Source organism: Macrobrachium rosenbergii, chromosome 53, assembly GCF_040412425.1.
Source record: "Macrobrachium rosenbergii isolate ZJJX-2024 chromosome 53, ASM4041242v1, whole genome shotgun sequence".
Classification (NCBI taxonomy): Eukaryota; Metazoa; Arthropoda; class Malacostraca; order Decapoda; family Palaemonidae; genus Macrobrachium; species Macrobrachium rosenbergii.
Genome location: NC_089793.1, coordinates 42,039,023 through 42,060,719, shown reverse-complemented (window position 1 = coordinate 42,060,719; position 21,697 = coordinate 42,039,023). Strand labels below are relative to the sequence as shown.

The following is a 21,697-nucleotide window of genomic DNA, read 5'->3' as shown; positions in this document are numbered from 1 at the left end:
ATTTAAATCTGGCATCAATAAAATAAATATTCAAATATTTAACAAGACGTGCTATGCAACTTGAAAAATCATGTTAAACAACCCATCCACCAACACGCCATACCTGGAAAAGTAGTTCCGGTGTTCAGCAACAAACTGGTTTCCTGTGTATCAGAAACTAGAAAATGTATGGGTTTATAGTGACAGACGATGAAATGAACTTTGAGGAGCAAGAAGGGTGAAAAAGAAAGACGTCTCAGAATTCATGCATAAAGTTGTGGCGCCGTTGCAATTCAACACGGGCTACGACCGGTTTTGTTGCCTTGGTCCCCCATACCTTGAAGGCAAGAAACGGGGTCGCCCTCCAAAGAAATTTTGGGGGCTGGAGCCATTCAGATTATTGGGGGGTTTAGTGTGAAATAAAATTAATTGGCACAGCCGAATCAAAAGGTTTTTACATTAAAAAGCAAAAGTAGTTACTTTGAAAAAATGGGGATTACGATAGGACCTTTTCAAACCTGCTTGCTTCATAATGACAGGGAGGGGCGGTAGGGGGTAAGGATCCTTAGTGACTGCAATTGATAAAATTAACCTAGTTAAAATTTCAGATTATATATACTTTAGAAGTTACGATTTCCAAAATGGTACTTTCAAGTTCTTAAGAATATACTGTAAAGGTTCCAAAAATACATTTTTGGGTATTTAGCTTCACAATTAAAACTTAATCAAAAACCATTCGTGTTACTGCATAAAAGCCTGGTCAAGACGATCTATTTACGACGAGCTCGAAAGCCATTTACATCTTGACCTGGCTTTTAATTTCAATTGTGAAGCCCTCCCACTTCTGAGAGAGAGAGAGAGAGAGAGAGAGAGAGAGAGAGAGAGAGAGAGAGAGAGAGAGAGAGAATCCCCATCGTCTTGACCGGGCTGTTCAGTTACAAAAAGCCATTCATTACCTTGAGGAACGGTAACGAAAATAAACTAAACAGAAAACACTGAGGTACGGTAACGAAAATAAACTAAACAGAAAACATCACTCGTGGGGAAGGGGTTGTAAGTTTATTAACGGAAATGATTTAGGGATATGTACTTGTAAATGTACCTCCTGGAAATAGTAGTAAGTCTCCGTGAGTTCTGGACTTCTGGGGTCAGGCGTCTTTAGCACAACGATTTCTTGCAAGGGGTCATATGCCGTCACCAAAGCTGTAGCCTCCTCGATGTAACGGGACAAGCGAAGAAAACAGAACAATCTTAAGAGAAGTTTCCCCAGTATCTTAGACCTTGGGTCTTAAGCCTACGCAGGTTTAGGAAAGTTTACGAAATATAGGAGCTGGAATGGTCAAGCTTTTTAATACTATCAGAAAGCGCACGTCCTCACTGTTCGCATCAATTATATTGAATGACTTGCCGGAATAACTCAACTTTACTGATACAGTTCAGTCTTGCCCCCAATGTTACCTCTGGCAAGAATACTAAGCTTGGAAAAACTGGAGGGCTCTGAACAATTTCATACACAAAACCATGGAATCGACTCGCCAAGTAACGAGAAGGCATCCTCTAATGCTGATATCATTCCAATGTCACCTGCTATGAGAGGTTTTTACTTTTTAATAATGGCACCAAATTAATCAAAGCACTACTAACAAAACTCACAATTTTCAACATTCTCAAATTAGTAATAAGCTACGATTATATACTTCGAGGAATAGTGACTACAACACACAGCCATTTTACATCAGAGAGAGAGAGAGAGAGAGAGAGAGAGAGAGAGAGAGAGAGAGAGAGAGAGAGAGAGAGAGAGAGAGAGAGAGAGTTTTTGAGGGGGGAGGGGAGAGGTTGCCTAGTGTGCGACGGTCAGCAAGTCCAAAGATTACTTTTGCGGCCAGTCGTGGAGAGAGAGAGAGAGAGAGAGAGAGAGAGAGAGAGAGAGAGAGAGAGAGAGAGAGAGAGAGAGAGAGTTTTAGGAACCATGACAATGAAATAGTGAAGCCATAAAATGTTACTGGTGGTACAGTTAACATTTTTACTGATGATAGAACTACGTAACATTTAACTCTGTCTCTATTCATACACCTTATCAAGTCTTAATATACATATATCACAAAATCTTTGGCCGTAAAGAAAGAAAATTCCATAATCGGTCTGTTAACAAAGCGCGACAAAACTCAAGCCAACACTTGACAATGATAACCAGCACCTCATGCACCAACCCCTCCCCCACCCCCTATTCAAGCCAAGGCCATACCCCCTACCCCTTAATCATGGCAAGGCCAGACTTTACGTAATGTCTTCAAAACCACTTCCTATAGTGATCTGGCTCGGTTAGTGTTTTAAGTATTGTTTTCTGGTTGTAAGGCCTTAAATGCCCATCCTTCTTCTCTTCAGAGTGCTGACCAACCCCTAAAGAAATCAACGTGAACCTTCTGAGCTTACTGTTGGGATCCAAGCTTATTTACTGTTCGTGAGTGGTTGTATTTCCTGATACTGCGTCGTGTCCACACACCTTCGTTCTTCAAAACAGTATATGCATTTGAAAACTGATCGCACAGCACAACATTTAAAACTTCCGTGTTCTCGCCTACTACTGGATTTTAAACTATCAAGATTCAAACAAGAATAGTTTAGACGACAAACTATTGGTAATAGTGGAAAAATGGTGAAAAAGTTGTCAATTGCATGATTTCAATTAAGAATACCTCCTACAATTCGGAAATACTACAAAATTCCACGTAATTTTTGTTAATATTAAACTTTTTCAATCGCACATTCTTAAACACTCCGACGCAGTAAGATGGAGGTGGATGGGGGAGTAAGTTGGCAAACCAACACCTCGCTCATTTTAGGAAAGTTCCCTAAGATCACTTAATTTTGTCAACTTATCAAAAGAAATACATTACCAATCATTCTATTAACTAGTCAGATTTTCTCAAGATAATATTTCTCAACTGATGAAATTAAAACCATTAACAAATATTTCTATCAAATTCAAGAAATCTAAGGATCGTTACTATAACTCCAAATTTAAGGAGACAACCCCTGTATCTTGATTAAAAGTGAAATACGACAATAAGTAATTTCATGCAGCTTGATTCTACTAATATCCAGAAACTACTGAAAAATAAATTACCCTACTTACTACCCTTCCAAAGGAACGAGCAACTCCATTTGCTATGATTAATTTATATAGTTAAAACCTGTGATAAAATACACAAAATTCCAGCAACAAATCGTTACTTTTAAGTTAAAGCAAGTTCGCCACCCTCTCAAGTGCCCTGCTGAAATTGCGCGCGGTTTACAAATGTCTTCGGCATAGAAACTTACTATGCAAGTTAAAGTTTGCCATACTTGAAAACCAACGCTAATCATTTCCTAATTTCTAAGTTCACACATTAGATCATCACACGGTCTGCCTTACTAGACTTATTAACGCAAATCCAAAGTAAGATCCAAAGTAAGAACAAGAATATTTTACTGTGACCAGACCACCAAACTCGCTAATCACACCAAAGTTCTAAATCCTTCCTTAAGTTACAGTTTTCTCTAAAAACTTTCTGTGGACCAATTCCCATTTTCGGTGCCTCGTTTTCTATGAAACCTACGAATTTCAATTTTGGCCTACCGTTTTCTGTGAAGAAGTCACGCGTTTTCTTACATGAATTTCCCCAAAACATTTTCTACGTCTCAAGACAAGGGCAAAATATATAACCGGATTCTTTTACTAATGTGGCGACCTAATTGGCACGAGCTGCTCCTAGTAGTTGAGCGTGCCAAGCTATTCGGGAGCAAGGATCAACACAGTTAGAATTGTGAACCATAAATTACTTTTTCCCCCCTCTGAGTTCTACCTGAATAATTTCATTAGCTTACAGATTCCATGCTCAAAGTTCATCATATTTCTACGAACGGAAATGGATTGTGCTGACTTACAGCAAACACGGAAGAGTAAAGAATAAACTCATGTCCCATTACCCTAAATACCTTCCTTGCTGGCCTCAACTATAGCCAGTGCAACTAAGAATATCTGAAAACTTTCAAACCAACTCCTCCAGTACTCTGTTAACTATTAACTAGAACGGTGGAATCAGTTTTTTTTTTTTTTGAGCCGTTCTCAAGGAAAAACCCACAACCAGATCGATTGTACAGCGCTAATATTTAGTTAATTCATCTAAATATTTAGTTAATTCATCCAATTCTACTGCAGTTCGTATCACAGTTTTTCATCAAAATTACCAGTTTTTCACAGATCAACCCCAGCGAAAATGCATCCGGGAGAGAGAGAGAGAGAGAGAGAGAGAGAGAGAGAGAGAGAGAGAGAGAGAGAGAGAGAGAGAGACTCCAGTGGGGTAAGATTAACTTTCGAGGCTCAGCAGTTTTGAAATGAAGTAATTATTTTTTTAGTCAGATGCGACCCACAGCAGTCGACTGGGTGGATATTATCAAACAGAGGTATACTGGATGTAAACGCGCTCATTCATCCCTTCAAGTTTGTTTCCCAAACAAGACTGTTTACGTCATGAGAATAAGAACGTATCCTTCATTCTGCAGCCAAAGTTTGGTATAAGGATCGCAAACTTTGGCTGCAGAATGAAGGATACGTTCATTATAAAGCCAAACAATTAAAACAATTGGGGAGAAAATTAAAAAAGGAGATGGTGCTTGAACATATCTTGCAGAAGACGCGTGCGTCTCAAGACTACACAGTATAAAACTAGAAGGGATGGAAAGAGGGCGAGGAGGAGGAGGAAAAGTTTCCCCTACGAAGGGAGGAAAGGATGCCTGACAAGGGCCGAGTCAGCGCTTGATGAAGAGGGGGAGGGGGGCTCAAAGGAGGCAAAAGGAGGGTATGCGGTGCCACACTGGTGGGCTCGAGTGAGGTGCCACGTCATACACCCTAAAAGAAAACAGTGCCACCTCATCGCTCGAGGATGGGCGGTGGCCCAGTTTCGTCATGCAGCGGCTCTTGTAAGGCATACTTATTTTCACGCTCCTCCGAGGGCGGGGCATTTTTTAGTTTTAATCAGGGTATCTTTGGTCCTCAAAAGAAGTTTGCGCACTACACATTAGAGCCGATATCTTAGCACCACATGAAATCCCCCCTCTAATAATTACAAATCTCAGCAGTTGACCTTTCACGTACTGACAAGGAAAAAACAAAGGGGGGCGGAGCTGTAATAAAAGTTTCCCCATAGACACTGTCCGTCGAGACCAACATTCCACCACATTCAACCTCTTGTGGTTATAGAAAACTACTAAATACAGAACTCCTCGTCAACCAGTTTTTATTTACAATCTCAAGGACCAAATTTTTCTAATCTCTGTTTTAGACAATGATTTGAGCTCAACAGGACTCAAATGCATTATTTACAGATGAGCACAACGACTGCTGTATTAGAAGAGGGAATTCCCTCCAGGGACATTGGATAATTTGAAAGCCACAACTTCAAGGCCTCAAGGCCTTGAACTAGAGAGAGAGAGAGAGAGAGAGAGAGAGAGAGAGAGAGAGAGAGAGAGAGAGAGAGAGAGAATTCTACTCTAGCCCAGCCCCGATGCTAACATGGAGGGGGTAGGGAAAGAGAGGTTTAGCAGGTCAAGTATAGACCAGCTTCTTTAAAGGTATATTGTTTTAAGATTCGTTCAAGTATTCTGAACCCGGCAAAACAAACCTTACGCATCAGACTATTCTGAAGGCACACACAATACCATGTGATCTTCAACCAAAGCATCTTGGTAAGGGCTTAAGAAGGGGAGAAAGTCAAGCGTTCACTGTGGAGAAAGTGACTGAAAACATGGATTCGCGACCTTGGGAAAGCCATTAATGGAAGTGATAAAGGAGGAAGACGAGAAATGTCAGCTTCAATCGACCGCATTTTCTTAGCAGAATAACAATGAACGATCGACCTATTTTTAGACCGACATGACGTGCAGACCGGCAACGTGATGACCAAACAAATGGGAAGCGTCAAAGGTAGACCCATGCAACTCCCTACCAAAAGTTTCATATACTGTGAGAAAAAACATTTAAATACTTTCTTACTTTGACTTTATTCCCCAAGTCAAGTTCGGATGCGCGTCAGGTTTAGACCAGTTTAGCTGTGGTTTTAGAGATCGGCACATCCCCAGAGATAAATTCGTCGATTTCTCCAAAGGGGGATAACGTTTCGTCCGAATTTTGCACAAATTTGCAACTTTTCGCTAAGCCTTAGGAATGATACCAATGAGAATAAAAAAAAAATTCCAACCAGGAAGGAGCAAAATCCTCACTAATCGCCCCGAAGGAGCTTTATTAACAGCTATTTCAATTCTATAAAAAAAATCCTGTCCAGCTACAGCAATGTTAGAACTACGCAGAAAAATTAAAGGCTATTTTGCTTTTATGAAGGAAATATAAATTTGTCTACAAAAATTTGAGCGTCATTCATATAAACCTAACAGAAATGACTAAACCTTCAATATACTTCCATTAATACCACTAATATAGACTAAAAGCGGTTTTATACCAAGCTTTGTGGTGATAACCTATAGACCATTCAGTTTTGATCTACCTGCGACCGAAAGCAGCAGTTTAACTAATAGGCACCTGATCAATGAACTGGCAAAGTATTTTTAGATGTTTTCATTTAACTTGATTTTTGCGTCGTCTGTCTGGGTCAAAACTTATAACTCAATTTTCGACCTGTTCCCTTCATCCGAAGGACTTTAAATTAAATTTTGCATGGTTACTCAATTCTGGTGACAATACAACCTTAAATGATCAGCAGGTCAGCAGTGACCTCTTAATGACTACAGTGATCTGTATGAAGATTTGTATGAAACTCGGATTTTTCACTTCTTTGATTCGGTAGGATAAGTTAATAACACTGCGAATTTTTCGAACGTCCTTTGGCTCGACAAGATATTAATCGGTTGCAATTTCTGTCAAAAGTATAAAATAAAAAATAAAAATTAAAAACACTTTCTTATTAAAACGCATTAAAGTGTGAAACATTTTTTGAGACACCAGGATTTTCTTACAATTAATCATGTCTACAAAAATAAAATCGCGGGCGCCAAACATGGAAGGAGATGCTGCAACAAATGAAAAAGTATATTTTTCTTGTAGCATTTCCTTCCATGTTTGGTGGCCACGTTTTTTTTTTTTTTTTTTTTTTGTAGATCATGATTAATTCTAAGAAAATCCTGTTGTCTCAAAAAATGTATTTTTCACTTTTTATTGCATTTTAATAAAAGCGAGTTTTATTTTTTCTATTTAACACTCCATTCTGTTATTTATTACCTCCTCGTCCAGTACAGGACTCGAACACGGGTCGTCTACTTGCAAGCTAGACGTGCCTCCACCAAGGTACGAGTCAAAGGGGACGACAACGAGCACAATATAAGATCATAAACCCTCACTACGTCCATCTGTAAAATAAACTGACCGAGTAAACAAGACGCTTCAACAAACACGTCGATCACCCACTTCCACAGGAAATCGATCCGTAGAAAAAGGTCACTTGGCTAACCTCCCGCTCCTCACTAAATTCAGGCTCCATCGCAGTCTCGAATTGAGGAAAACATTTCAGATCTGTGTTCAACTATCTCACTGATATTTCAAAATGTAGCAGACCCTTATGAGTACATTATGTATGTCGAAGGATAATATTTTCCTGCCTACTTTCCGAAATATGATTAAATGTATTAAAAAACTAATCTCAGGATGGCACAAATACTGTACTTCCGTCCGAGACAACTCAAAGGAAAGTCACAGATAAAAATAGTCTCCTCTTTGATAAAAACTACATTAGCCATAATTACCGTCGGATAAGAATTACGTCATGACCACAGAAATAAGGCTGGAACAATTTTCCAGCTGTTCCGTCAAGTCATTCTTTGTCGCCCGACCGCCTGCCTTCCCCAAAGAGAGGGGACATCCAACCCCCTTCCATGCAAACCCAGCAGTTGCCTTACGATCTATAGAAGGGGGGAATAGCAAAGGCGCCGACAGACAGTCCAGCCTTTTGGCACCACCTTGCTCGAGAGAAGTTCCTAGAATAGAACCCATACTCTCCCACTTCCAACGTCAAATTTTATCTGAATGTCAACATTTATAAGAACGAATTATCAAGCATCAAAGAAAAAACCTATTCATGGATCATATACAAACGGACAAATCACTAGTAACGTAGTTACTTTCGCATAATCAATTAGTATGGCATAAGAGCCAACAAAAGTACTTTGTGGATGGCGGAAAACAAACACACTGAACAGACCCATTGCACTGATCTCTATAGCCTCGTTTTGCCAACAGGATCAACATAAGAGCATCATGTCTCTTCACGGATCATTGAACGTTAACACGAGAGAGAGAGAGAGAGAGAGAGAGAGAGAGAGAGGGAGAGTTGGGGACTGCTAGAGGAAGAGGAAACTTGTTGATATCAGAAAAAAATAACCATTTACTACTTAGCTTTTGTGCTGGGAAGGGGAAGGACACGCTGATACTACCGCTACTATTACTCGAGACTTCTTTATCAAGAATTAAACTAGAAAAAAATCAAGGATAAACAATGTGTGTTGTACATTAACGCCTTGTTTTGTTATAATGGATCAGTCATGCACACTGTTTTACATACCGAATTTTAAGTTACGGAGTATGACTGATTGGACAAAATAGTTTTCACTCACAGGTACAACTACCCTGATCTAATCTATGGCAAGCTGAAAGGGAAAGTATCCAAGACGACCCACATTCTCAGTACCAGAGAAACACTGAAAAGAGTAAGGTCCAATTTTTGACAGGGCGCCAGGAGATGCCATCCATAGACGTGTCGCCGACACCCCGTCCTTCCATCCTGACCCAACACCACCGACCCACCCCGACGATCTCTTGCATAACAACGCCCATCCCACTTTCTTAGCACCCCCTCCCCCTCTCCAGTTGCCAACATTCGTATCCATAGCAACCGAGAGAGAGAGAGAGAGAGAGAGAGAGAGAGAGAGACTCGCTTAGAACCCATCAACACAACAACCTACCCCAAAAAACGTTGAAGCCGCCATGCAGGTATATTTTGAGTATTATCAGAAATGCAACTTCATTACCAAAACGACATACGGGCAAATAATACATCTTGATAACACAGAAATTGGCAATTTCACAACTATCTAATGAAACTTCGACGCCCCAACCCCCAACACAGCAATTACAGCTTAAAACCTTTAAATATTAAAAATAGAACAATCATTCAGCACCACTTAACCTCTTGTATTTAATCCTTCAAGACCCTATTTACCTGAAGTATTAATCTGCCATTTACTAAGGACATCAGACAAAACTACCACGAACCACACCAACTAGCCACCTTTAACATTCACAAGCGTTCCGTGAATAATGCTTCGGAATAAAAGTCCCTTACCGGCCCGTGATCTACCCCATGAGCATTTCACCTGTTCTTAAAATTAAATAACTTCGATTTTCTACCGACAAGATGCCCAGAATGGCCAGATGGCAGCCAAAGTCAGTCAGTCACTAACTTGATCATCTGGAAGGCTTCCGTGAGTGAAGTATGCACGTCAAAATTTACAGGCAGTGACAAGGCAAGTAAGAGACACGCTAACTGACAGAATGAATGATATCCGTTCAAATGGACCAAGTTTGAAATCCATTTGTCTCTGTACGAGTTGCCATAAGGTAAATGAGATACAGTATACTTTCCTTTCATACACATTATGTCCGAGTTTTAATCCCTTCGCCTGTATAACATGAACTGTAATAATGATTGACTGACTGCTCTTGTACCATGTTTCCCAAGGTATGCGGCGGCGACACTGACCAGACAGACTAACTTCATTCACAACGAGGTGTTATCTATAAAAATCCGGTCAGACATAGTAGTAAAAGTAGTAGTAGTTTTAATATGGTACATGTCAGACAAATCCCTTCCAGAGTCTAGGGGTTACGTTGACAAAATAAAAGTGACGACAATCTCCCATCAAGAACTACATATGACTTTTTTTGACTGGAATATCTTCTTCGAACTGGAATATAAAATCTTGACCAAAGGCAAAGTGCTGCGACCTATGGAGTCATTCAGCGCTTAGAATGTTGAAATAATTATGAGAGGTAGAAAGTAGGAGGGAAGAAAATATAAAAGGAGGTATAGTAAATGGAACGAAGGGGGTTGCAGCTGCAGGTAATGCCTACCTACAGTGCACCATGTGAGGTGCACAGACGGCACTGCCCCCGCCCCCCCGGGGACTTTTTACCTTCAAACTTATAAGATTTGCTATATTAAGGTGAGCTTCAAACATTAAAGGACAACAAAACTTCGTCGACAGGAGACTTACAACGGACGCAAGTTCAACCTGTCATCAATTACCATTGAGGGCCTTACGAGAGCTTAAGTGATGACGCGAGTCTGGGAGGAACCTTCGTTTAATAATAAGGCTTCAAGGTCGCCTTGCCGTCTAAACAGGTGACGGGTTTATTCACCACATCTGTGAGGTAAAACTACTAATGCAAATGAGGCGAAAGCATTAAGCTATGGAAGGAAGGAAGGAAGGAAGGAAGGAAGGAAGGAAGGAAGGGAGAGAGAGAGAGAGAGAGAGAGAGAGAGAGAGAGAGAGAGAGAGAGAGAGAGAGAGAGAGAGAGAGAGAGCGGATGTTCCACAAATTTTCGTCAAACACCAACTATCCTGATATCCAGATACTCCAATAAAAGCAACATCCGGTTTGCACCTTAATATACAGATAATACTGAAGTCCATTCACTAACCTAATCTACAAAAACAAATTAATTCATATTACATTAATATACATAATTCATATTCTACAAAAAAAAAATGCACTAAATCCAATAATGGTCAACAAAATCAAATTTGAGTAAATTAAAAACTTCAAGAGATTATTGAAGTTATGCATACTCAAGTGAAACTCATGGCAAGTTGAAAATCGTGTTCTGATTTTGAGTTTCACCGGAGGGCATCAACCGCTTTAATAGCATCACTTATATAGAAAACTGACTGAAAAAATGTGCCAAAAATACCGATCGCTCTTATGATAGAGAAATAAAAATTAAGGACCCAAATGGTGAGAGAGAGAGAGAGAGAGAGAGAGAGAGAGAGAGAGAGAGAGAGAGAGAGAGAGAGAGAGAGAGAGAGAGAGAGCTCAACTACCCATGATTTACTCCCCAAAAATAACGGGGCTTTATGCGATCATGTCCAAAGTCAGGAAACAAAAGCAGCCCAAACGTTGCTATGGCAACAAACAAAATCAACGAATACAGACAACAGCAGAACGGTGGAGCCGGCCTAAAACCCAACATATATGGCATCGGCAAACCTCTGCCAAGAGGCCAGCATGATGTACCCTGGCCACAACCCGATGCTCGGTAACCGTACTCTTCATTACATTGTCTACTCAAGGTACGTCCTAACGTACATCTCCCCTCTTTAAGGGAACGAAAGAAAATAATTACTGGTTGAACGACTGTTTTACCTCTAACAAACCTAAAGCAGCCTTGACCCAGTTACGGAACAACCATGTGGCTCTTCTTCAAGCGGATGGAAATTTATTATGGCACAGCGTGGCACTACGCCACAACACATCACATCCCATCCCATTCCACACCCCTCCCGCCCAACTCGAAAAAACCTAACCAGACACCCGCCAGGTCTCCATTCTCCCTTTTAAAACCCTCGAAATGCACCACGTGAGTCATGGCCATCTGACAAGAGGCATCTCCACAGAGCAGAATGCCGGCGAAAAGAACATTTTCTCGACGTCGGCGATGAATAACCTCAAAATGAAACCGTTGAGGATTCACGGTCTGAAAAATTCAAGAGGGGGCACGAGTCGTCCCCAGACCGAATTGTCGAAGATTAAGGCACACCAGGGCTGATCTAATCGTAGCATTAGGTTCGGCACAGAGATGCAGAGGGGGAGTAGGGCATTGCGTGGGGGCCAGGAACACCGAGAAGGGGGTTCAGGCATCTGCTTGACGAGACAAGGAGATACACCACCATTCCTAAAAATACTTATATTATATTCACATCTAATTTAAATCAACACTTTCCAGCTTCTTGGCAACAAGAACGTGATACATCTATATTAAAAACAATGTTTCTACAAAGTAAAACATGTCACCATACTCATACAAAATCATGCCTCACCTTCTTAGCTGGCTGGGCCTTCTTGGCGAATTTACTGAAGAGCCACCTGATGCATTCCATATTTGCGGTTACCAAAAAAGATCCTTTGAAAACTTGCGAATCGAGAAATTTAGGCTGCGTATAAATATCCCCAAATCCACCGATGTAAACCAGTCGGTTCCCCGTTTCCTATAGAAGCGATCTTTCCTTCAACACTAAAACGATCTCACCAATCAAGTAGTTCAGAAGGAAGTAAGTTCCCAAGGTATCTCTCCAAAGCCGCTTGACCGGAGCCCGGTGTGGATGTCACTAGAAGGCTGCGCACACTGAAGCCACCGGGAACTTCTCAAAAGACCTACTGGCACATCTATCCCTCTCGCACTTCGGCACTCGCTCGCTCGCTCGCTCGCTCACTCACACAAACACACACACTATCGCTCTCAATCCCCGGCCCCTTTTACTTTTGAACTCCACATTGATGTCACAGCCTCCTTACGCTCAAATCAAAAACGATACCCACCCAAACACTGTATACCGTATCACATGACCGGATTTAGGAATGAGTCATGACCATATGCTAGATCGATGGCGTCAAACTACGTATGAAGTCAAGGGAACTTATGGCCAATAAAACATCTTTCTGAAATGTTTGAGAACTTTCAGTATTTCTTTTAAGTTCTAAAATTTACTTCAATAGCGCCTAAAAGGTTGAATATATTACAGTATACTGTAAGTACAGAAACTCATGATCGGCGTGTACCTGTATCATGACTCGATCCCAGAATCTCTTTACAACACGCTGTCCCACCGAAAGGCCTGACACCGCGAAATGACCTTCACACCCCGAGGCTTCAGAAGCAGGGATTGCTCACGTCAACAAACATTTTAGTCATAGGCTCGACTTTTATATCTACGGAATTTTTTTTTTACACTAAAAGACGGGGTGTTATTAAAATGTTTTAAAGGATGAATAATTCTTAAAACCAAACAAATTATCATATAGTATGTAGTGTCCCTCCATATAATGTCAGTCTGAAATATAATCAGGCCAACAAATATGTTTACTTGATATAATCTACCTAAGATAGGCTATTACACATTCTGCGTTATCACAAGCTACTGGGAACAATATCCAACTCACTACAACAGTATGATTACCAGAAATTTGTATTGTATCTTCTTTTACTTTAATAACATTCTACAGTTTAATGCTCTCCATACCTGTTGGTATACATATACCGTGGCAGGTTTGTAATGCGAAAAGACATTGCTTACGTTCCAATTGCATTTTTCTTCTACGCTGAATATTTGACTATGTTTATATACCATTAATGTACACCTCTTAATAATCTATGCCTCCTTCCATGATGCATGCCATGGTAATCAAGTTATTTCACCAATTTGGCAATACTGTTTCTTCCGGGACACTCATTCAGTCAGTCTGCCAGAGATCGTCCCAATGGTTCCACAATTTGTCCCTTCGTATCATTCCGCAAGATTACACTGCAAGATCCTACTTTATGTTGGCGTTTGCTCTCACCCAACATTAGTATAACTAGCTAGAACTCCATGGACATACAATCCCAATAGTTTTAACCTCACTTTTTGCTCGGGAAATGTAGCTGTATAAGTAAAACATCACAAAAGGCAGGGAGTACTGTTACCCTGATGGTAATATTTAAGATCACCATAAAAGGCACTTGAATATTCAAGAGAACGCTATAAATACCTCGCACTTTGATCTAGGTCCTAAGATATTTCTCTCTCTCTCTCTCTCTCTCTCTCTCTCTCTGGAAGGGTGCTTAAATGTCAAAGACAACAATGAACATTTTCAGCAGTCTGTTTCAATTTTCAGCAGGGACAATTTTTTTCAACTCATGGGGCAAACCAGTTTCTCCAAATTAATCAAAACCGGCTACGTAAAAATCCATCAGCAAGCAGAGCTACGGAGTGTTTACCACACTGCCAATGGGTAACCGGGGGAAAGGCAAGTGATAAATTCTTTACATATATAGACTACGCAATGCGTAGCAAAAATTCCCCTTGAAAAACCACCACAGCTACTTCAGAACGAAAGCACTTAAGATACGCATGTCAGAGGCAGCACATCTACCTTAAGACCTACATACAAAAATACAACATAGTGCAAGAGGAAGACTAGAAGAAAACCAGAGTTCAGAACCTCGATTGTCAATTGGAAGGCCGCAACCGATGAACCACGCAGAATCACAAATGCACGTATAACAGTTTGTGCACTGTGCGCAGTCTGTATCATCCAAGAAAAAAAAAGCAACAACTGCTCAATAGGAGCCCAAGGGCACTGACGACGGAAAAATAAAATCTCACGTTAAAACTTCTCAAAGCGGTTCTAGATTCTAACAGACTTGCAGTGTTTACACCTGTTGCCTTTCACTCCTGCCACCCTATTGCCAGGGGCTAAAAATGTTCGGCAACAATCCGACTGTGAACGAAAGTCTGCGTCAGGGAATGCAAACAGATTCTTTACACCAAGGGTTGCTTTCTGCACACAACCGTAAGTAATTTGAGATTTGAATTATTCAAGTACATAAAAGCTTCTTATCAGTGGTGCCAGTGAAAATTTTTTCTAACCTTGAAAGAATTAATCATGTTTAAATTCACATGCTAATTTTCCACCAAGCGCCCCCCGCCCAAAAAAAAAAACACTCGTGCCAAGTGAAGTGTACAGTGTTTATGTTCCTTTGGTATTCAAACCAGTACACAGAACTGAAGCTCCTTAAGTTTTGGGAAAGTTGCCACTGCAATAAAACTGCCTAATTTAGGCTTTCGTTAACGCATTTGCATGAGGTTGCATAATGACCATCGTCAGAGCACTTAGACTATTACTTACTTCACTGGACTTGAAACCATATGAAAATCTTGACCTAACTGCCTATTAAAAGATCATATGAAAATCTTGACATAACTGCCTATTAAAAGTTCTTTGCTGTTCACCTTGACCTTTACCTTCGAACCCTTCACGAAAGAGATTTAACTCTCATCCCTATCGATTTTCGGCATCAGCTGTTACCAGCTAAACCACTGATAGTGCTTTTATCCCAACGTTTCTAAGCTACGCAACTTACCACCCTCCTCTTCCCTCCCAAAACATCCCCCGGCCTTCGTTGATAAAATAGACGAGGTTGCCGAGTGTCAGCAAGACTTGGTTCCGACAGTTGCCAAGTAACAATGCCACGTAAATAGTCTGGAGAGCGACACTCACTTGACAAACTCCCCCTCTGCCAAAAGGCACCAACGCAAAATCTCCCCCAGCGGTGACCAACGCAAGTTGTCATTATATTTCACAGCGCTGCTCCGAGTTCTATAACCTTTGAGCTCAAGACTTCGGGAGTACCTCCTGAACGAACACACGATCAGATATGTAAGCGCACCAAACTTCCGTTTGCACCTGCCTAACGATGAGGGGACGGGGTGTCCGCAATGGTATATCCCATTTAAAATATTTAACTGAACTTGAGTATTTTCAGTAAACGTACTGCATCAAACACACACGGGGAAGGGGGGAGGGAGGTGCAATGGGATTCTTAGTAAAAACTTAATCCCGCATATCTGAATCTTCTCAGTCTTCGCACTACATAGCCCCCCCCAAAAAAAAAAAAAACCCACACACACACAGAGAGAGAGAGAGAGAGAGAGAGAGAGAGAGAGACAACAACGATTACGGATGTCTCCATAACCTTCTGTACGAGTTCCCTTGCCACAACCATCAGACGAATAATGCGAAAGACCCCACTGTTCTCTCTGGCTATTTCTGGGCACTCCGTCTACGGACCAACCCCGGAGCCTGATTTGGGGTGCGTTGTTGCGTTGATCATAAGAGGTACGAGATAATGCCATGGCTAAATCCCGAAGGTGCAAGATGTGCAGTTCAACACTTACAACCAGCCTCACTAAACTTTCAACTTGGACTTTATCACTCAAATCGCTCACCCTTCACACGTCTAGATTATATGACGAACTTGACCATTTATATTACAGGTAACGCTAACAAAGGTCGTCAAGTATGACAAAGGCCAACATATTCTTACCATATGATCATTAGGCCAGGGTATGGCCTCTTCTCGTCGCGCTCTCGACTATCTAGTATGATCCGCTACCCCTCCTTACCACGAGGAGTGACCTTGGCCGGATTCTGAAGCAACATCACAGGGGAGCTAGCTACTCGAAGCAACCTAACTTTTATACATTAACTATAGTCTCCATGGCATATCAAAAGCAATCTAAGTAATCACAATTTCGAATGACACGTGTAAGGGAACACGGCATTAGGGGCATCTAAATCAGATACTTATCAGAAAAGTCTTTGTTGAAAAGGTACTATAAACACCCTTTCGGAAACACTGTCAACAAAAAGGTTTGGCAGTCATTAACACTCCAAAAACGCCGGGCATGGCTTTTGGCCAACTTCTAAACCACGGTATAACTGTCACCACCGTAATGCTAACGACGAGGTGAAATGGGTGGCGACCTTGTATACTAGTGGCCGCAAGCACCATCGAAGACCTTCAACGCTATGTTTCAAGGATATTCATGTACCTTGAATCTAACAGCAAAACAAAATATTTACAAATTTGTGGAGAGAGAGAGAGAGAGAGAGAGAGAGAGAGAGAGAGAGAGAGAGAGAGAGAGAGAGAGAGAGAGACTCTCAGTGATCCTTCAGAGCCATCTAAAATCGGTCTTTAATTCTTAAAATATTTTTCAAACAGGCTGGGATTTAGTAATGCCTGTGCACATTTCATAATTCAACACACTTTAATTCTAAATTCTCAACCCTCGAACTTTCAAGCCCGATGTCTCTTTGAACCTCAAGCTATTGGATAATTTATATATCTGCAACATGCATTACTGATCTGAATTACGACCAACTATGGTGTAGGAAAAGAAAAAAACACACACACACCACCTCCATCGCCCTCTCCCTGTCGTGCTCCACAAAGGCAGTGCAGAAGATAATCCCAACCCTTCCGGGAATGCCCAGCAGTGGCGCCAATCCACCAAGACAGTGGCAAGAGCATCAAATTCCTTAAGGCATTGCGTTCAAGAAGTGTTTTTCAACCAAAATTTTATTTCCACAACTTTTACTTAGTAAACAAACTTAGTCATAAGTGCTCTAAGGAAACGAATGATTACACAGTAATGGGTGATCTATGTTAAACCCTCGCCTAGACTGCAGATATTCACACTTAACAAAAGCCTGCGGGATTCTCGTGACACGATTGACTAAATTCCCGTTTTCGTTATAGAAAACAGGACTGTTGGCGACCAGTTCATAGAAAACTCAAGCCCCATTCTCTCCGTATATACATACGAAATTTGAGGCGAGTTACTGTTCCTTCAAAGCAGCATGCATTAGGATTTTAATTTGTATATACATACGAAATTTGAGGAGAGCTACTGTTCCTTCAAAGAAACATGAATTAGGATTTTAATTTGTATATACGAAATTTGAGGCGAGTTACTTCCTTCAAAGAAGCATGAATCAAGATTTTGTGTTCAAAAATTTATGTAACGGCTTCGGGGAGTATGGTGAAGTGTTATGGGTGTTACAGTGGGGGGAGGGGGTTGTAGCCATAAGTCCATAATATTTTCAGATTTTTTTCCTGTTTCTTATTTAAAGAAATGTAATAGGGCAAAAGAGATTGTAAAGATTCTGCAATAGACTTATATTTTAGTAATATTGAGAATATGGTACTTAATTTTTTTTTTGCATAATTATGTTTAAAAATCACAAATTCAACCGTTGTTTGTACTTCAATATTTTCTATCGTATGTATTACACGACATCGAATATTCACAAACTCATCCCTTTTCTCAGCTCCACATTCCCTACATTATGCATAAAAATTACTTAGAAAAATATAAAATTAAACTAATCTTCTAAACATGGCATAAAAGAACATTTTAATTTCAAATTTGTGTGATTATTATATACCATAAAAGTATTAAGAGAAAAAACTATAGGTAACAATTTCCAGGTATTAGGCTAGACTAATATATTATTGCATTAAAAAAAGGGAAACATACTAATGGCAGGAGGGGGGGGGACTAGCTGATAATTTTCTAGGGGGTCTGGACATGTGTTATGAGGCGTGACAAGGGGGAAGGGGGGTTAAAACAAAAGTGTTACGTAATTTTTGAAAGGCCCCTAAAACTATAAACGCCCATTACGCGGATGTTAAGGAAGAGTTTAGTAACCCGTTGTAGACTTTGGACAGTCTTTAAAATTCAAAAATACTGACTCTTTATACTAACATATTTAGGAGTGACCCTAATAAAATATTAGCTTTAGCATTTTCCAAATTTCAACCCGGACCCACTGGTTACTTTTACTGAAACACCTTCGTATTATTAATAAACGGACAAAAAGCTTATGTAACTGTAAACTATCAGAAATGAACCATTCAAATAAAGGCTTACATTGCAAACACCTTAAAAAAGTGACCGTACGAGTTCACCATGCATTCGTTGTTCCTTAGCATTGGGTAAAATACAAATTTGGGACAAGCTCAAATCATCAATGGCAATGCCGAACTGTGTACTACGAATGTAGTTTTGCTTAAAGCAAATGGATGTTACAGACTATTAAAATATAATACGCACAAAAAAGCCACTCCAACATCATCTAAAACATAACAGACACCTCACGTGTCTCGACTGTCGACCTAACCGCGCAACGACTCCCCGCTACTGGGAGAAAGGGCGCTGGTGACTGGTACAATACATGTACTGTACATACGATACCGGGGTCTAAGCGATGACAAGCAGGGGAGCCGATCGAGACTACAGTCTACCCCAAAGCCAAATCAAAGTCTTTCAAGAGAAGGCATCGTGCTTACCCCATACAAATGGGAAAAACAAGCATGTTAAAAAAGACTATAAAGCTGTCGCTACTTTCTGAAATATTCTAATCAAATTCCTTCCATACATTCTCCCAAAAAAAAAAAAAAAAAAAAAAAAAAAAAACTCACTAATATCAAATAAAACCAGTCTACATTCTACCAGACGGCAAACAGCTTAACCTTAAGTTGCACCATCATAGTGCACTCCTTCCAACCCTACTACTTGAACAAGGTCAGTTCAAGGACCTTGGGCTAAGATACGTCAACAAGAACTGTTCTCGAACTCCAATCTGGGGCACGTGGGGCACAAGGATATCTCCTGACCCAGCACGTTACACTCAGAACCAAATCGACCACAAATTAGGGATGAGAACCGTTGTTTGACGTATTACAAATTAAAAACAATTAGAGAGTTATAACGAATCTTGCGCTCATACATTATCCATCTGTGTTACATGAATAAATGCGTTCAAGTCTAGAGCCTAAGAGGAAAGTTGGGGTAAAATTAATGGAACCTAACTGTAAATACCTGAGGCAAGCATGCTAGCCCTATTTAGACAGAGTTCCTTCATTAAACATTCCCCTCCCGCACAAAAACTGCTTCCTCCTCTCCTCACTCACCAATACCTCATGCACCACGAGGCATTTCCTATCCGAACAAAAGGACGGGAGAAGAGCTTTTCAAGGAAACCAGTTTCTGGTCCCATCGCCTCCCCACCCGTTTAAGGTACCGAGCCAAGCATTCTACAAGGGTAAATGGTGAAGATACCACAGGGTTCAGGAGAGAAATATGTCTATTGGTATTTCCTGTTTGCGGGGGTTGCTAATGCAAGTTTCCGGTATGGGAAAAACTTTCAGTAACCGGTTTGGCTGCATAATGTACTGGCTTTCAGGATTTCGCGGTCTTAAAACTAAGAAAATCGAACATTAAACCTACGTCTAACCAATCGCATTTCGACCACAAGCAGGCATACATCGAAAACAGTAAATCTATCAAAACTGATGTTACGATAAACGAGTTCCTGATACTCTTTTCGACACTCGCGAATGTAATTGACGCCACCAAAGCCTATTTGCCCACTTTTTTTTTAGGCCTTTATCTGTATTTAACACTTGACGCAAACTCAAGGACCATAATATAATTTGTTAAATCAACAGCTCTTAGGTTCATGGAACCACCCACCCAAATACATATGCCCAATGAATTATTTCCCCTTATTACACTAAACACCGGATCCAGATAATCTTCCTGTGACAACAGCAATGTACTGTTAACACAGGCTACACCCACGGTCTCTTCAAGCAACAGTACTTCAACTCTTCGCTGCTGATTGATCCACGGGAGTTTCGTAAACCATGATTGGTTTTACTTTCAAACCATTACATTCCTATTCGTATCCATCGCGTTATTTCAATTTCAACTTCAAATTAGCAAACTGCAAAACCTTTAATACTAAAATGCAATTAGAATAAAACTTTATATTTTATAAATGCATTGTATAGGCTATTAACATTCATAAGTTTAGATACCAGTATTTAATTTACTCATTTTACCTCTTGTACTCACCACACCCGACAAACCACCGTGGACTCTTACCTGGAAAGAAAAATTTAAAGGTTAAAAATAAGGTCTGAAGCAAGGCCACAAATAAAATTTTGCGGTGTAATAGCACCATACATTATCGTAGGCAGAAAGGAAGTCACGTATTTCGACACCTGTAAAATATAATAGTGACAAGTACAATTGTTAATATATGGCCTATATAATACTGACAAGTACAATTGTTAATATAAGGCCTAATCACAACAAAGAACGGTGCATTCCATTTGCAGATGCAAGTTACCAAAGTTTACCATGAAACGCAAAAGAAAATGGTAACTTTTCCCAGGTTCTTCAATTCAGGGGAACTAACGTAAACACAAGAGGTGCTTAAGAATAGTAATGCGGTTTCGTGGATTATTCGTATGCATAAAAGCTGGACGCAACCTGCCATAACGGCTACATATGTCAGCTGCATCTACAAAAAAAAATTGGAATAAACTAAATTTCCCTAAATAGGTAATAGACAAAAATACTAAATTATGATGGCTCAAGCATACGTTTGGCAGGTTAACATGCAGGAAACATTCGGGACCCTCTTCCCTCCACATCAGATGTGGCCAGACGTTTCAATAATCGTCGCGCAGAGTCGATAATCCTGCATTGCTTCCTATAGCGGTCGACCGCAGCGCGCGGGTGATTCACCCTTTCATCTGCTGAGGGAGGTGGTAGGAGGGAAGTCGAGAGCCATGGGCTGAGTCACAAATCAAATAAGCGCATTACCCGGTGATTCAACAGTAGCTTCGTTAAATGGATATTGTTGGAATTAAACTTCTTTCCTATGACCACCGCAACTAAATTTAAATTAACCGTGAATGTTAGTAGATTAAAGTTTAAATTTGACAAGTTTCATCACTAAATCTTGACTAACGCATCGCCACATAACTAACCTACCATTTTGTCTGGTTTAAAGGGTGGGGGAGGGGCTTCCACGGCTAGTGGGAAAAGACAGAAGATACGGACGAAACCACCCAAACTATTTGTATACACAACCCTGCGTGCCCGAGCACACCGAATATTTCGTATGAAAAAGATTAATAAACACTTGCGTAGATTAGTTATTATTCACAAAATGGGTCAAGCCACCTAACCTGTTTATTAAACGAGAAAAATAAAG

The 21,697-nt window shown here is 40.5% G+C and overlaps 1 protein-coding gene across 7 annotated transcripts in view; it reads right to left on the bottom strand.

Annotated features, from left to right (window-relative positions):
- LOC136834415 (fibrous sheath CABYR-binding protein-like) overlaps nucleotides 1-21,697 on the bottom strand; it is an 88,810-nt gene that overhangs the window by 20,292 nt on the left and 46,821 nt on the right. The window contains exons 1-2 of one of the 7 annotated variants that reach the window (XM_067096983.1): nucleotides 12,124-12,528; nucleotides 1,082-1,189 (exon numbers count right to left, since the gene is read on the bottom strand). The exons of 5 other annotated variants lie outside the window; for them this stretch is intronic. In XM_067096983.1, the coding sequence (XP_066953084.1) occupies nucleotides 1,082-1,189; nucleotides 12,124-12,183 (168 nt within the window). In that variant the 5' untranslated portion in view covers nucleotides 12,184-12,528. Of the gene's footprint in view, nucleotides 1-1,081; nucleotides 1,190-12,123; nucleotides 12,533-21,697 lie in introns of those variants that run through there. One more of the 7 variants, XM_067096984.1, reaches the window with a different exon arrangement.